At 34.2% G+C, this 18156-nt stretch overlaps 1 protein-coding gene across 11 annotated transcripts in view; it reads left to right on the top strand.

Moving 5' to 3' along the window:
• CCSER1 (coiled-coil serine rich protein 1) overlaps window positions 1-18156 on the top strand; it is a 735828-nt gene that overhangs the window by 493628 nt on the left and 224044 nt on the right. For 10 of the 11 annotated variants that reach the window (XM_083833058.1, XM_083833062.1, XM_083833061.1 and 7 more), the window contains one exon: window positions 789-866. In XM_083833058.1, the coding sequence (XP_083689184.1) occupies window positions 789-866 (78 nt within the window). Of the gene's footprint in view, window positions 1-788; window positions 867-7012; window positions 9222-18156 lie in introns of those variants that run through there. The other variant, XM_083833068.1, reaches the window with a different exon arrangement.

The following is an 18156-nucleotide window of genomic DNA, read 5'->3' as shown; positions in this document are numbered from 1 at the left end:
GTCCCATGGGATCTCATCCGCTAATTCTCTGAATAGCTGGAATTTGGCTCTTCTGAAGTTCAGGGTCCTGACTTTGCTCTTAGCCAGGCCCATACCCCTCAAGATCACAAGTTCAACCAGGGCATGGTCCCTGCAACCCGGACTTCCTCCAGTCTTAACCTCTTTAACGAGCTCTTCTGCATTGGTGGGCACCAGGTCCAGTAATGCTTCTCCTCTGGTAGGTTTGTCTAACACCTGGACGAGGAAGTTATTCTCAGTGGACTCCAGGAGTCTCCTGGATTGCTTACTGCCTGCCGTGTGGCTTTCCCAGCAAACATCCAGGTGGTTGAAATCTCCCAAGAGAATGAGAGCCTGTGAGCGAGAAGCTTCCTGTAGTTGGTGCAAGAAGGCCTCATCCACAGGCTCCCCCTGATCAGGTGGCCTGTAGCAGACCCCAACCACAAGGCATCCTTTGTTGGTCCAGTCCTTAATTTTTACCCACAGGCTCTCAACCGACTCTTGGCTGTTTCTCAGGGGGAACTCTTCACAATCTATCAATTTCTTCTTCGTCCACATCCTTCCTGTGGATGCAGCTCTTCTGCAGAGTTGAACTTTCCTGTCTATTTAAGAGAAAGATAAGTTGATGTAGGAAATAATAGTAAGGAAATAAACCTCACAGTCAGAATAGTGTCACAGTAAAATTCATTTCTGAACAGCTGACCGTGCATGAGTTTTGTACTTATTTGATAGCTGCAAAGCTCAGTGAGCAAAAAGATGACTCACCTGTGATATGTTATTTTGTTTTACAGGAAAAGGCTCAGTGTTTGCAGAAGGCTTTTGTTTCCCAAGCAGATAAATCCACGCAGACAGAACTTGTAGGCCATGATGTAAGTAGCTGTATTGAGCAGTCCTTTTTTCTTTTTCATCTTTATGGGTTTTCAAAGTTCTATCAGCCTGTTTGCTTCTGCTGCTGTTGTGTCTGTGCATTGATTTACTGGGATTTACTGGAACATCATTCATCCTTTGCTCTTAAATGATTTTTAAATGACTTCTGCAACATGAGAAGGTAATTGCAGCTACCTGCCAGTATACCAATACCCTGTTAATTTTATGCTTTACAAACGGCACAGAATTAGCTTAAATGAATGCAGAGGATATGTATTAATGGATTGTAATTTTTTTTTTCAGTATCAACAGTCATGTACACACTTATTAACAAGTTAATTAGGTTATTATGTTTATAATCACCATATGCTATCCAAACAAAATTTGAATTTTGGAAGGTAATGGAATAGGTCTAATTATGACAAGTATTGTTAAAGTTATATTTCTTGAAGAGCATCACTCAAAATTTCTGCTGGAAAGTGAAATAATACTTGAAATAATACTTTTTACCATCATGGAAGAACATAAGAACATAGTAGAAAACATTTTGTCTGCTTTTTTTTTTTTTTAATAAAAGATATCTTTTTTTTTTTTTTGTGGGACATCAGTTGAATATATGTGAGAAATTTTCTTGTTTATATGAGCCTTCTTAAATAATCTGTGATTAAAAATGCCAGAAAGTTGTATATTTAGGACAGTTCTTTAGTTCTGTCATCTGAGCAGAATCTAACAGAGTACTTCTCACCAAAGACTGTTCTGCAAACTAAGGCGGTGTTTCTGCATTGATGTATATCAACATGCTGCTTCCAATTTATAAAAGAAACACTGGAATCAAAGCAGGTTTTGAAACCTTTCTTTCAGCATGTTTTTTATCAGTGGAACATTAAAGTTTTTGTCTTCCAAGTCTTCAGATAGTCTTGTGAAGATAAAAAAAGTAAAATTTTCACATTTTAATCAGAAAAGTTATTGAAGTCAAGTATGCTTTTCTTTTTTTCATTTCTTTTTTTTTAAAGTTGATTCAAACAAACGGTGTGATTTATTATTATTATTATTGTAAGTAAAATAGTTTGCACAAAAATATTTACTATATATACTATTTACTAATAATTACTATTTTTATGTATATTACTCTTAACACTTGTGGGCATTTTGTTTTCTTTCTTCTAAGTATTTTTTCATCTAGGGCACGTGTCAATATTTTACTCGATGTACCTACCTCCTCTGATTTCTTGTGCATGGGTTGCAAAATATGAGCCTGTGTATTCTGCTGCACTGGTGTATTCTGCTGTATTCATCTGTGAAATAGCAACAATGTCATTTGGGCATACTGAAACTGTGAGGTATATCTACTGATGGTGAAAATCCCATAATATTCACAAATACCTTTAAAACTGTTAATGGTACAATTCTGTACCTCTTTCTGCTGGGGCTAATTATCCTTAATAGCTACTTTACTAACAAGAGCTCAGATGTTAAGTAAAAGTCTTCGACTACAAATGACAGTGACCAATTTCTAGGATTATTTTTTTTTTAACAGTTATGATTTATGCATTTGGTTGTTATCCCTACCGTGCCCTAAACCAAATATGTGGTGTATGCTGCAGTGATTCATGCTGTTAACTGAGTTTTTCTTCTTTTTCCAGTCTTTTTTTTCCTATGGAGGGGGGGATTTTTCTGTTGGTAGAGGGTTGCTGATTCTGTGGTAAAATTAGATGCCCCACCCTCCCCCAAACAGATACAGTTTTCTAGATGAGGTCTGAGTATTAAAGATAACAACAATAACAATACAAATCCTTTTGTTTAGCAGTATTTTCTTCAACAGTAGTGAAACATTTTTCAACCTTCCCTGGTAAATTGTCTCTACCATGTCATGGTTGAAATTGTGTGTTTTCTTGTATAGTACACAGTAATGGAAGAACAAAAGGATATGTGGAATATTTTTGTATCAAACAACACATCCACCTATACTTATCTTGTAGACAATACTTGTAGAAATTGTGTTACAGGGAATAGATTACAGAGAAAGTTGAACCACTCTACAGGAATGAGTCATGCTTACTATGACCATCATGAAGGGAATTCAAGCCATGCAAGAATGAAGAAGAATGTACAAATAAATAATTTTAACACTTTTCATAATATTAGTGTTATAAACTTTTGCTCATTCATTTATTAGATCATGCAGCTTTTCTCCAAAGGTTGTTTATTACAGGTAATTAGTTCAGCTGTGTTTACATTGTAGCCAAGTGGCAATTACATTGGTATCCTTTGCTTATATATGAGATTTTCAAAACCAAAACATAACCCTGGCAAATGGTATCCGTACATCATTTTATCTAGGATTTGTGTACGTGTAACTACAAGAGTACTGTGCTAATGTGAAATTAGATTAAATAGTCAAATGCAAAAGAGAATGCAAGAGAGAATCTTCAGCACATTGGTCACACATTCTGAGCACAGCATACATTGAATACTAAAGATAAGTAGTTTAACAGGTAAGCAGAAAAATTAAGTTCATTCCCTCATCACTACAGATTTGCTACTGTAAAGCAAAACAAGCAATCAAAAAAGTCAAATATTTTAACCCTTAATACAACTTCAAAAACAAGTGATAAATAAATGTATTATCAATAATAGCATTATTTCACTGATGTTGTAAACAGAGAATATACTTCATACTGTAGTATTTCTGAAATCCTAAAGTTAGTGTTTAACATGTGCTTAACATGACCACTATGCTACTTGACTACATTGAAAGTAAAATATCAAGCTAGCTGCCATGTGTATCGTCGAAAAACATTAGAAAATAATCCAGGTTTCATAGAAAGCTAATTGCTTTCTAGTGCAGAATGACAAGGAATTTCTACCTTATGATAGTCCTAAAATTAATCTTTCTTAAAGTATATGAACTAAGAATCATTTAAAACTTTTTGTGAGTCTTGCAGAAAGAGCCATGTGCACAACAGATTAATGTGGGAGACTGCAAAAAGATGAAGTTTCTTAAATAATCAATGCCAATTTAATCTTCTGCATCTTTCTCTGTCTGCATGGCCTTATTATATTGAGGGATCAACAAATAATTTCTTACATGCCAATCAGGTTACTATACAACTAACATTGTGACTGATTACAATATCATGTTAACTGATACAATTCTAGTAAAAGAGATAAATAAATAGTCCTAAGTATCATGCTGGCATCACATCAGCACACAAGCATGTGCCATTGCAAATGAGTTTTCCTTAAAATGTGTCCTGAAAGCAGAATCAAACAACCACAGTACAGTTCTCTATTTCAGTCAGAAAAAGAATTCCAGCTCATCATCAGTCTATCAGGTCTTTGATGAAAATTATTTGTCCTTAATTTTGATATACCTGGAGTAGAAGTTTCTAGGGGTTGGCATGATGTCTAAAGTGCCTTTTCTATGTTTTCTTTGTGGCTGATATTACAGATTTCACAACCCTGAACTGCTGTTCTGTGCTTTGTCTCTCATACTGAGAGTGAAACTGATGTAAACAGGTTTTGGACTGGTTCTTAACTCATTCCCCATTTATTGAGTATCCATTCCAGCTTAGTGATCACCTGACGTTTTGCCTTGTGCTTCTAGAGTCTCAGACAACAAACTTGCAAGTTACTGCTACCAGTCTGCTTACTGTTTGATTTGCGTATGTTTACAACAGTGCTGGCTGATACACAAGCAAAAACTAACTCCAAAACCCTGTACTACCGTGCAAAATCAAAACTAATAGGTGTCCATACTAATACATTTTCAGGGTATTTGTCTTGTAGCTTGTTCTACATTACCTTGGACAGCATTTCCCTCTCAAAGGTTGGGCACCTATTTCTACAGAACCTCTTTGTTTCACTAGGAGGGAGTGGAAGATACAGACCTCGATGCTGTAACTGTTCCCCTCCACCTCCTACCAATCCTGCTTGTCTTCCCTGGCCGCCAGGCTTTATGGATACCGTGAGGAACTACAATGCACTGTCTTCTCCTTTAGGAAGGGAAGAGAATACTAACATACTTAAATTTTCTAGTTTAATCTGAATATATCCAAATATGTATATACAGTCCACAGTATCATATAGTTTGTTACAGTGTGAAATGGATTGCATTATCCCACCTAAACCAGAAAATCATCATGTTTCCACTTTTGCTTTTTTTTTTTCTTTTTTCTTTTAGCCTGGGAAACTGATGTCCACCTGCTATTGTATGTTACTACTACATTTTCTCCACTTATTTCTTATTTCATCTCTTGGGGGTTGTTTTCTAAATTATATGGTGAGATAATGCAAAATCCTGCCTAATATACCTCAAACACAATTCTTCAAAAAGTAAGTTCACTTAGAAATCAAATCAATGGTTAAGCATTTCAGTCTTTGCTTTGCTTGTACTCCTGCGTACCTATCCAAAAATGGATATCCAAGTTGTTCTTGGAGTGCATATTCATTTCCCACAACTTCATCAATCATTTTCTCTTCTTCTCGTGTCCAGTTTCCCCATTTTCAGTACGCCATTTCAAAACTTCTAGGCAAAACATGTTCTAGGCTGTCCTACTCCTGCAAATTTTCCATCAAACTTTCCATCCAGTGATTGCAAAATATTTTGCTGAAACTTTTTTTTGTTGTTGTTGTTCTTAATGATTGCTTCCCACCAAACCTTTCCAAACATACTGCCTAACCATCAAAGACCAGGTTATTTGCTGTGTGAGTTCTGATAAAGGCAGTCACATTTATTAGTTTAAAAGTAAACTGGGTTTGGGGGTAGAAACTGTGACTTGCAGCGTGGAAATCAGATAGGCTTCCACTAACTAGTTTACTTTGCATTCTGTAGTGGTGCTCAGTAAGTGCAAATGCTCTTCATTTGTGATTTGTAGAATTCAACTTGGCTTCTGTACAAATAAGATCAGTTGTAATATCTGTAGTAAAATGTGGCTTGATATAGTACTGGAGTCTCCTCGTAGACCAAAATTAGAATAATAATGTAGTGTCTGCATCTTTTAAAGCATAGTCTTTCTGTAATACATCTGTAGTAAGTGTAATAAGATATTCTTGACTTTTTACTTTTCCATCTTCCTACTTACTCTGTATTTCTCCGTCACAAGCTTCTTCTGTTACACTAATGAGATAAGTAGTAGGACACTAAAAAATGAGACCTTTCAATAGTTTTTACTTGGTTAAAATTTAAAAAAGCCATCTTTGTCTCACTAAGTCGTGCTTTACTAATTCTGTTCATGCACTACACTGAATACTATTAGTGTCCTGTTTATAAGGCCAGAGAATGGTTTGGGAATATCTTACTAGCACTGAAAGCTTTTGAATTTTGTTCCTTTATAAATAATGACTAGTCAAAAGGAAAGGTAAAATGAGAAAGGAAAAGTTGATTTAAAAATTTAATAGTTTATCAAAAGTAAATGAATTCGGTATTTACTAAAATGGATCAATTTAATGGAAATTCTCTAACATAGCTATGTTTTGAAATAGGTTTTGAGCATGTTTTCTTAAAAATATATCAAAATAAACAAACGTAGACTCAGCTGGAAGAAAAGATCAATGAGCAAATTTCAGAAATTAACAATGGATAACCACAGTACTATAAAGCAATGCGTTTTTAAGAATATATGTTTTGTTTTGTTTTATTTTGTTTTGTTTTATTTTATTTATTTTATTTATTTATTTTATTTTATTTTATTTATTTTACTTTATTTACATATTATTGAGTTTAAAATGAGTGGTTTTTAACACAGAATGATCTGCTCAGACAGTTCTATCATAATGTGGAAATATTTTCATGTTGTGTGCATGCCGCATATAGATTCCCTCTATTAGCATAAACTGTCTCATTCTGGTGACCTTTTTCCTGTACAAACATGGCATCTGTTGTAAATATTTTCTAACTAGAACTGTCATACACAAGCTGAAGAGTTGTATTTCCATTTTTGTATGCAATGTCATTTAACTCATTGTTATGTTGATCATTGGTGTGAAAGAAGCTTTATTATTACATGCTGCCTGCATACTGGCTTACAGCAGAAATGAAAAAATTTCATATAACTTTGTGTTGCCATCAAACCATGCATCTTTAAGATTTCATTTCATTTCATTTTTCTTTTCTTTTTTCTTTTTCTTCTTTTTATTTTTTTTAAAGGCCCTGTGGAATTCTTCATGTTCTGAAGGCTTAGTTTACAAACCTATCAGCATCTCACTGGTTCCATCATTATTAAATTAAAAAAACAACATCTGGACACTCCACACTTACGGATTTAATTAAATACTGCTGTATATGAAATGAGCTGCAAGTTACCATTCTTGGCAAAATTGGATTACTTTGTATTTACATTATCAACAGCCAAACATCACTTTTGTCAGCAATATATTCATTATTAAATGTATCAATGAGTAAATTATTAGTAAGATATCATGAAGTTATTATCAGAAATAAAATTCATTTATTCTTATTGTACATACTTTAATCATCCATTGGTGATTCACAATAAGTAAGAAAATACTTCAGTGATGCTTCTCTCTGAGATTTGAAAATACATCATCAAGATGTGGAAACCTAAGGAAACTATTAGTATTGCAACCTTACATTTTTGGCTTCCAGTAATAATAACTTTGCACTGTTTGTAAATACAGGGTCAGTGCCTTTCAGTATGTGCTCTGTTTGATGAATTCATATTTGTAATTTACATGTGAGATTCAAGAGACATTTCTGCAGGGTATTTCTTAACCTTTTATAAGGTTAGAATTCACTCAGCTTTATCCTAGGAAATGAAAGAGCTGATCCTAGTGTACACTGTGATTTTTGAATCCATTTGAATCACAGCTTTACTCTACTTTTTATGTTATTTTTTGAGTACTTTGGCTTCTAAGAGATGTTGCTAAGACACCACCAATGCACGTGAGCAAAAAAAATATTGCGTTTCCTGGACATGAAGGTGCTACATAGAGTAGTTCAAAAAAAAAAAAAAAAAAAGAGAGAGAGAAAGTCATCGCTGGATTATGGCCTTATTAATCAAGAAATCAGAAGCAAAATAGAGGGTTCATCACAAACCCTGTCACCACTTCTTTCAGTGTTCCCTTACCCCGACTGACTTAATTCAGCTGAGGATGTACTTCATTCACCCACCTTTTCCAGGTAAGATAAGAAGGCAACTGTGCCAGCAGTATGCTTAAACCTTTCCTGCTAATATGTTCTTCTACAAACGAGATAATATTTCAATCTTCTTACTGTGCCATTTTGATCAGGCCACGTAGTGTATAGTAGGAACATTTATTCAACCTGAGCAACTGTTCAGCATCCTTGGCTTTAATTTCTGCGGCCATATTACTTTCATTTAAAAATAACATTTCACCGGTTATTCTGAAATGGATCTGAACTTAAAACAAAAGCAAATAACTAAAAAAGTCCTGTAACTCTTTAAAGTGAATGGACCTTCTTCACAAGGTGATGTTTCGTTATCTTGGCTTATTATGGTACCACTCAACATGGTGCTACTATTTACCAATCTTATTTCATCTTTTCTTCTTCTGTTTACAACAGCAGTCTTCAGCATCCTCTCATTCTTTCAGTCAGTCTTCCTGAGAATTTTTTGTGCATATAATTGCATAGTTTTTTCTGTTTGTGAGAAGTATCTTGAAAAAAACATATAAGTAGCAAATACTTTACAGAAACAACTGAAATAAGCATGTGCATATTACCCTTTTTGAACTTCACCTTCCTTATTGAACTTTATCTGTTGCCATTCTTCCTTCTCTTCCTTGGTACTTGAGAATCCTTTTAATAATCTTTCAGCATAGAATTGCCTACCTTTTGCTGTTTGTCATGCTTTCTTTTTTTTTTCATCACCATCTTTATTATGCTAATATTTTCAGTCCATGTAGGATAACGTTATCTGGAAGAGGATAGGGAAAGCATTTTTCATTGTGGTGCTTTGGCACAGAGATTAGTATGCTGCTTAAAGAAATAGATATAGGGAATGAAGAGAGTTGTGAAAAAAACTGTATAAGGCAGTGAAAGAAGAAAAGTAGAAGAAAAAAAAATAGTTTCATGATTCAGATGAGAAGGAAAAACTAGTTTTGCTTCCTAAATGATCAGTCTTTGTACCTGTTTCTCCTGAGTCTTTATAAAAGTGTATGTAAAATACTAGCTATTTCTAAAACTTTCTTGTGGTAGAGGTGTTGCTAGCAGCTGTCACTTCATTGCAAAACTGAGCACAGACTTTGGGGGTAATGAGCATAAGAGTTGGGATTTTAACTTTTCCAATTTCCAATACCCTTTTCCTAGTTTGTTTTAGTTTTATGATATTTTTTTCCTAACCTTAACCATATGAACAAATAAAAAATTACTCGGGGTTGGCTTTTTGCTCACGTGGCATTCCAATGGTCTGGAAAAAAGTCATGATAGATAAGTAGATATTTAGACTTCAGGGAGACACAATCAAAGTATCTGTTAAGGTCATAAACATACAAAAGTCACTTGTTTTATAAATTACTGTGAATGGAGAACTTATTAGAATATCTCTATACAGTGGATTTTCTCTTTACTTGGCAGCAGTTAGCAGTACAGAAGTAGTATTCAGATTTTATGCTTATGATGAGGACCAAAAAATAGTTGACAAGACAGTTATTCTGGTATGAAAACATAAAACAATCTAATAAGTCTTAATTGCTCTACCAATTAGTCCTTTTGAATGTATAGTAGTGAGGAAAACAACTATTTTAGCAAGTGCTGTAATAATACTGAATATGGAGAATATGCAGTTAATCCACTGATGATTTTTGCCACCTTGCAGAGTAGTTTGATAAGAGTTCACACCAGGCTGTTACATTCAAAATCTTTTCATGAGCAAAACCCACACTTTGTATGCATGGACAAGAACTTTGTTAGTCTAATTAAATTCTTAACAATTTAATCAAATTTTTTTTTTATTTTTATTATTACAGTTACAATGATACTAGCATGCCCATTTCAAATTATAAACAGACAAAATTAAATATACACAAAAATCCTAGTACCTACAACTTTCTTGTAAAGCTCACTATTGCACAACTTCTCTTGATATAAAGGTCAATAGCTCTGGGTCAGTCATGGGAGTGGTACCATTACAGCAAATCTGGTATCACAGCTCCTTGTCAGGAGTCTGATGTTAACATTGATTTCTTTCCTTCTCCTCTTTTTGGGGGTCCTCTTGGGATCTCTCTTATATGTTTGCTAACATGTTCTACACCATGCTCTTTCTCATTGATCTGCAAGTCCACATGATGTCTCTGTTATCTTTGCAACCGGTTTTACTGTGCTCCAAAGGTTTCCTTCCTTTGATGGTGAGTAACTACTGCTGCTGAGTTGTTCATAGCCCTGGGGCATCTGGTATCATCCAGTGTCTGTGCTTTTAATGCATTAGCTGTCACCCATGCCTATACATGTTTTGGTTTCTTTTTCGTTTAAAAATCATTCTTCACAGAAAAAGTGTTTGTTATTGGTATCTGCAAGGTATAAATGTACATTTGTGTGGCATAACATCTACTATTAGTTACAAAGATAAACAATTGATTATGAAAATAATAATAATAATAATAACCTGCTCATCAGATAATTGCTCTTAGGAGCTAAAGCAAATCTTTAGGAGGGCCAGACAAAATAAATAATAAAATAAATAAATAAAAAGACTGTGTCTTGTTACAAGCAATGGCAACTGGGTGTTTATAGATATACAATGTTAAAACCATGTTGGCAAAATAATTTATTCTCATATTGAGCACTGACATTAACAAGTCACACCTTCTTTTTCCGATTAATGTTTTGCAAGAGGTATCAAATAACCTGGATTTAGTTTCTGCACTTTTCTCAAGGGATTTCCAAAGGTCTGTGTGTAGTGCTGTTTGCGAGGGTGATAAAAGTGGAAATTGAGTCACTGGATGTAAAAACTAACCAAAACAAACAAAACACAGGTGCGAAAATGATACAGCTTGAGCAAATATTCTGTGGTAGATGTTGAGAATCTGAGAAGGACCAAGAGTAATTTTAAGAGTGACAAGCAGTTAGAGACAGACAAGTCTCCAAAAACCTGGGGTGAGATACAGATGTGGAAAGCATATGTACTGCTTAAACTGATGGGAGATTGTTTCAATTGTCAGTGTGTGTGGCTGTTTGTTTTTTGTGGTGTTTTTTGTTTGTTTGTTTGGTTGGTTTGTCATTTAAACAAAACCACCTAATCTTCTGAAGCAGTTAAACGTGGAAACCTGAAGAACAGTGTAAATGCTGGCACATTAATTATTCTACTGTAACTCAATACACATTTGTGCCAATAAAAAAGTGTACAACAGGTCTATTAAGAAACGTAATCACTGGGGCTGTTTGAGAACATAGGTAGTTAGGTAGTATGTGCATAGTGGCAGGGTTGGAATGTCTGCTTTCTTAAGTGGTTAGGATGCCTGTGGTTTATCTTCTGGAGCTGAATTTATCCAGTGCTAACTTTTTAGGTATGTGTATATGATTTGGTCATTTGTATTATAGTTTAAATTCTTCAGTGTGATTTAGATCTTTATATAAACTTCAAAGCTGAAAGAGTTTAGAAGGATAACCTTAGCATACAACCTATGTTACGCACCAATAACAGAAACAGAAAATGTCATGTATATCACTGCTCTATTACGAGTACTTCCTCAACAGAAATGCAGTGAGAACTGCAACCAGGCTGTGTACTATGCCTTTATTTCAATACAGTGTTTTCTAGTTCATTTCATTCATTTATTCATTTTTAGTAATGGAAACTTCTACTTTTTAAGAGTAGGATATTAGCATTAATAATAAAGCAGCAAGAAGGAGCATGATGATGGGAAAGGATGAGAAATGAGATTCGGGGAACAATAACATATTTCTTTTGTAGTGTACAAAAAGGTATTAAATTGAAAACAGAATATGGGTAACACTAATAAGAGAAAAAAGTGTTTTTTTTTTTTTTTTTTTATTAGCAAATGCACTGCCTGAAAAACTTGCAAAGGTGTATTTTGTGTCTGCACAAGTGATGCTGAAGTTGCAAGTGCATAAATCATGTTACAACCTTGTGTTTAGTGCCAGCTTCGTTACTTTCAGGGAGATTTTTATTCATCTAAAAACGTTCAGAAGAAACTTGGTAGTGCTGCTAATGTTGACTATCACGATGAAATTAAGTTATAGCTTTGTGTTTGATACTAAAATAAGAGGATTAGATCTATATTGTGTAATAATGCATACATACTAACCTATATTTGGGGAGAAATGCCAACACCTTCACTGACAAAATATTATGGTTTTAAGCGAAAAAGAGCAAAACACAACTAGATAAGAGGAGTGGATGATGAACACACAGAGGCAGTAGGATCTTCACATCTAAAATATATGAAACAATTTTAAGTTCAGACATCAGAGATATGAGTTTACCAATGTGCAATTATTTAAAAGTGTACATCTGAATACATTTGTGTATCTGTGTACATCTGTACTTCTTCCAGTCGTTTAAATGATTGAGAAGAAACGATTAATGTCAGGCCAAATTGAAAGACAAAATGAAGAAAGACAAGTTTCCCCCATTAGAGTGCAAGTTTACAAAAGGACCAGTTCGATAGGAAAGCGGAGCCTCTCTGGCTCCAGTGGAGTTGACTTTTAAGATTCTGTGTATTTTGCAAGCATCCAAATACCCTGAAAAAAACTTACATAATTGCAGAAAGTGAACAAAAATCCTGAGACTAACATGAACCGTTCAGAGTTTGTCCCGTATTTGCTCATACTCCTGCTTTCACAGGGTTTTTTGAAGGCTTGTGAGACTATCCCCAGAAGCCAGGAGGTGCTTACTAGAGAAACAGTAGCTAACATGTTAGTTGTGTACCTAAGATTCTTTAGATAGTTTTGTATAACAAAATAATTCCAGGAATTTCTAATCATTGTAGTAAATAGAAGTGAGCACATTGTTTTTATGCAAGAAGCTTTCTGAATTGCAAAACTGAATATAAGATCTGAAGCCACAGGTAATACTGTTAATGGGACTCTGCAACTGTTGAGAGCATATCAGTGAACTCAAGGCAGGGCTATGAAGTCAGAGTCATTAGAGCTTTCCTGTTCTTTAGTTGGGCTCTAAAATGGAGGGGCTGACTGTGCATCTTCAGAGAATGTAGTGGTGTCTGAGCAAACTGCTAGGTGGCTGTTGTCATGTACAAAGGCTGTCTTTGCAATTGCCAAAGAACAAGTCACAAGAAACATTTAATGCTGCTAGTGTGGAAAAGCTTTGACGAAGTGGTGTACCACATTTTTTATTTATTTATTTGTTTTACGTTTACGTGGTGAATACATGGTGGTGGCGCATACCGAATAGTTCCTAGGGAGTAGGACATGATATTTTTTCTTTTCCTATAGTTGAGAATGATGCTAGCTGCTATGATGAGAACCTGCAAAAAGAAAATAAAGCCATTGTGAATTCTTTGGATATTAAGGTCATTTTAGATATCTTTTTACATGTCTAGAAATTTGTATTGTTTTATTTTGTTTTGTATCAATTAAGAAATTTGCAAACTTCAGTTTTCTTGAACTATTCATAATAGATTCTGATTGGCAAATATCAAGAGAGCTTTACTGTATGCTGTCAACATGGATCTTGGACTGCCTACAAAACAGCAATTTTCAGTTGACAATGCAGATGTAATATTTAATTAAAATACTTATAAATTGTTTTGGGCATCTACAGAAAACTTTTTAGTCTGCCACAAAGCTTACTTTTCAGTAGTGTTTTGCATTATGTTATATTTCATAATGTAATGAATTTCAGTAGGTCTTGCCACTTTTCTAGCAAAACACAGATTTTTTATTTTTTTTTATGTTTTTCATATCATACATTGGTGAAAGATCATAGCATGCAAATGTGCAGAGAGGTCATTGACGTGATGTATTCCACTGTCATATTAATTTGCACACTTTAGTGCAAATAATCCTTGTTATTGCAGGCAAATATGCATACAATTCTTAAAATTGACTTCTAAAACTCTAGGTGAATTACTGTTAGAATAAAGTTTTAACATTTTGATGATGTTGGACAGCTTTCCTTCTACTAAAGACACTCATTTCAGCATTGTTTCTGTCCTGTATTGTTCCAACTGTTGCTTACCATCACTCTTTGGTTGTAAGTAATGATTTTAATGCTCTGCTTTACCCTTGATAAATTTAATTAATCTATTATTATTACCAGTATTTCTGCATGAGCATAAAAAACATTTTCAGAGACTTGAGGCCATGAGCTTGTGAAATACACAGCTTGTTCTTGAATTAATTTGTGTAGACCACTGGCAAGATGAAATAAAAACATTATTGAATAAACCTGAAAAAGCATACTAACTGAATATTTTGCGTGGCAGGATTTCTCCCCCTTTTCACATAAGGCTATTTTTTTTTAAAGGTCAGTATCTTAAGGTTAGAGAAATCACTATCTATTCTTTTGTCTATAGAATTCTTGCCCAGGGGCGGCATGTTGCTTCTTTAGATTTTCTTATCCAGCAGACTCAGAGCAAACTTCCACAGAAATATTTACAGCGTACAGCTCAATATCTATAGCCAGAGGAAGCTCTCTTTTGATTGAAAAACAAGGAAGTGTGAACACCCTGATACAACCTCCATGTTCAATTTCGAATGCCAGAATGTTGTATTGAACTATCATGAAGGCATTAGGGTGAGCCCATTAGAACACAATATCTCTTCTGCACATTTTCTTAGTATTTAGGTTCTCTTTCACACATAATGATTTAATTTATTTGTTTGTTTGCTTGTTGCTAGAGCACATTGCCATAACTTATTAAATAAAAACACAAACAGAAATGTGACATTATTCTGTAACCCGTACTTACATGGAATTGTTCTACAATGTGTGTGTGCAAGAATGATGTTTCAGTTAGCTAGTGGGGAAACATCCCCTAGCATATGACAATTATTCACCCTTCTACCTCTCCCAAGGCACAAGTCTAGATCAGCACTTGGAATGTTCACCCTGAAGAAGAGAAGGCTCCAGGGTGACTTCACTGCAGTCTTTCCGTACTTAAAGGGCGCTTATAAAAATGGAGGAGAACAACTTTTTGCTCAGGCAGATAATGACAGACAATAACAGTTATAAACTAAAAGAGGGGAGATTTAGATTAGATGCTAGGAGGAAATACTTCACTCAGAAGGTGGTAAGGCACTGGAACAGGTTGCCCAGAGAAGTTGTGGATGCCACATGCTTGGAAATGCCGAAGACCAGGCTGGATGAGGCCCTGGGCAACCTGATCTAGTGGGTGGCATCCCTGCCCATTGGAGTGGAGTTGGAACTAGATGATCTTTAAAGTCCCTTCCAACCCAAGCTATTCAATGATTCTTTATATAGAAAGATTATAATTTCATCACTAGCTGTAAATGGCAACAGAACTCAAATCACAGCATAGAATATCAAAGGACCATAAATGCTAATATAATGCTAACGTGGTATCCCAGGTGCTTATTTACATATGTATTAATAATAATACATTTTCAAAAGGGTTGTTACTTGTTGCAACAAACATTAACTTCAGTTGCTTAATATCTTACTGCAGTGTTCTTGTTTGAAAATAATTAGCTTTCTCCAATCAAATCAAAAGTTGCACTAAATGAATACTTAAGATCTGGGGCCTCTGTTCAACAACTCAAACAAACAAAAAGTCTTTAACAGCATCTTCAAAAGTAATAAAACTGGTTTCTAAAAACAATCAGCACTGACGTTTGTTGGTGAGCAGTGTTAAATCAGTGCATGAATCCTAATCTTCACTGAAGATTTTGCAGAAACCTGGAACCTACTCAGAGACTCCTTGTATGTTAATTTTTGTACCACATCAGTCCAAATACAGAGAAGTATTTAAGTTCCAGATGCAGTCAACATCCTCCAAAACCTAAATATATTTTTTTAGATTTGGATCAAGGTCATTGTTGGAATTTTAAATATCTTCTTAATGTAAATGCCCCAGTCACAACTTCTGATGCAAATATGAGACCTAAGGATTTGTAGAAGAAATAATAATAATTACAGTGTTGTGGGTTGTTTGTTTGTTTGTTTTTTGTTTGTTTTTAATAGTGCTCTTTTTCAATTGTGATTTTTTTTTCATCATTGTATTTTCAGTTAGCATAATGGAGGTTTCCAGTGTGAACATTTTATACTTAAATATGGTGAAAATTGTATCGTGCTAGTTAGTATTTATTGCTGTGTCACTTTGTATGAATGCGTGAAATTGTTATGTCCTCGTAAGTATTTTCTGCTGTATTTGCCTGTAAGAGGTTTTCACCATTGCTTAAATAGAAATCTGCTTTGCCTTTGAAAGGTGCAAATAGGTTGCTGTGAAGTGTGTCAGAGTCGAGGATCTATCCATTATTTTTTTTTTCGTAATGGAATTCAGAATGGAATTCTGAAATTGAATATTTTGTTCATTTATTTGTATGGCCTACACAGGATAGCATGATTTTTTTATTATTATTATTATTTATTATTTATTTTTTGCACAGTTCACAAGAACATATACATCAAGATTGAAAAAAAAAACTATTTACAAATTCTGAGAACTAGGGGGACAGCAATTGTTTCCTCTTTCATTGGTTTAACTATCCAAATTCAAAAATTACCGGAGTTATGCCTTGTTACCCTTCCTGGAGTTTAAAGGCCACATTCTATATCAGTCTGTATTCAAAGAATTTAGGAAGAGATAGATAGGTATTATTTATTTTTATTATTATTAGTATTTCTTGTATGGTGACTGGAGAGAGCAGGGGACTCTGAGTATTCAGCGTTTAGAAAATCTTATTTCCTTTGTAAAATGAAACTGATTTTTTCTGTCTTCAAGGTGCTTGATGAAGACAAAAAAATTTTAAGTCTACATATAGTACAATATGGTACAATAGTACAATACAACTTTATCAGAAAGTAGTTTTCTCCTGATATTTGGCTTTGTATGACATTTGCAGTATAATTAGTTAGATTCTGATCACATCCTTTTTTTTACAGAACTGTGCATTATGTAAAAGACCACACTGTGGGTATTTATCATTTTTGAGGCAGAAGAGATGTAAATATTCTGTCTCCTTTTCTTGTTTGTCTCATGTTTTAGCACATTGAACTCTGAGATCCTGATCTGTGTATACCAATAGCACTACACCAAAGCAAGCAGGTCCACCAAAGCAATATTTGCAGTGTCTTTTACATGGGCATGATCTATGTCTCTGTATATTTTCATTTACTACAAAAGTTTCAAAAATTATGTTGAAGTACAGCTCTCTTGTTATCATTCCCGTCCTCCCCCCAGATAAAAGTTATGCTGATTTCATTTATTCAATTACTTGAGCAAGTGTTATTCACAGTTAATCTCCACTTGCGTATGCTATTACAAACACTAATTAATCCTATTTGCAAAGACAAATTATGATTAATACACATCCTTAAAATTTACACCTAATTACACAGAATATAATCTCTAAGTTTGTATAAATAGAAGTTATAATTTTAAACATACATTAGCATATACTAATTAAGGACTGCTTCATTGTATTTATGTTTGCAAACAGGTTTTGTTCTTATTACTTAACTTAATGCTCTGTGAACAGAGAGGGAAAAAATACACAATTTTTGGCACAGGTTCCAAATACACATCTTAGAACAGATTCTGAATCTAGATTCATCTTTTGAAGTTATAAAGTAGTCAGCGGTATCTTATTTAACTGTCACATTTAGTTTAAGTAAGTTTACCTGCAGATACAAGACAGGGAGATTCTGGATTTTATTTTATTTTATTTTATTTTGATAAATACTTTTTTCTTCTTAGCAAGCTTAACATCTGTAAAGTTGATCATGGTGTACAAATAATATATGGCTTAATTATCAATATGAGAAATTTGTTGTGTAATAAGTATCTCAAGATATACAGTGAAATATATTTCTTTTGCACTTTGATATCCTGGCAATCTAAAATTCTGAAAGAGAAGAAATTTTCTGGGATGCCAACTCAATTATTATTTTTCAGGTTATAGCACGTTTTATACCTTCCCCTGAATCAAAATTTATATGCACCAGTTTAATGGACAGATTTCTTTCTGTAGGTTTATCATTTATTTATAAATTCCTTGACAAAAGCCTCTGGGAAGATCTGAAAGGTTTTAGTTTTCAAGTGAGTCTTCAGATGTTAAACAATATAATTCTTATTGGGGAAAAATAAGAATTTACTAGAGAACAGCAAAAGCTCATATGTGTTTATTTACTGAGATTTACCTGATATTTC

This window comes from Anser anser (genome assembly GCF_964211835.1).
Source record: "Anser anser genome assembly, chromosome: 4".
Taxonomy (NCBI): domain Eukaryota; kingdom Metazoa; phylum Chordata; class Aves; order Anseriformes; family Anatidae; genus Anser; species Anser anser.
This window is presented reverse-complemented; position numbering and strand designations above follow the sequence as displayed.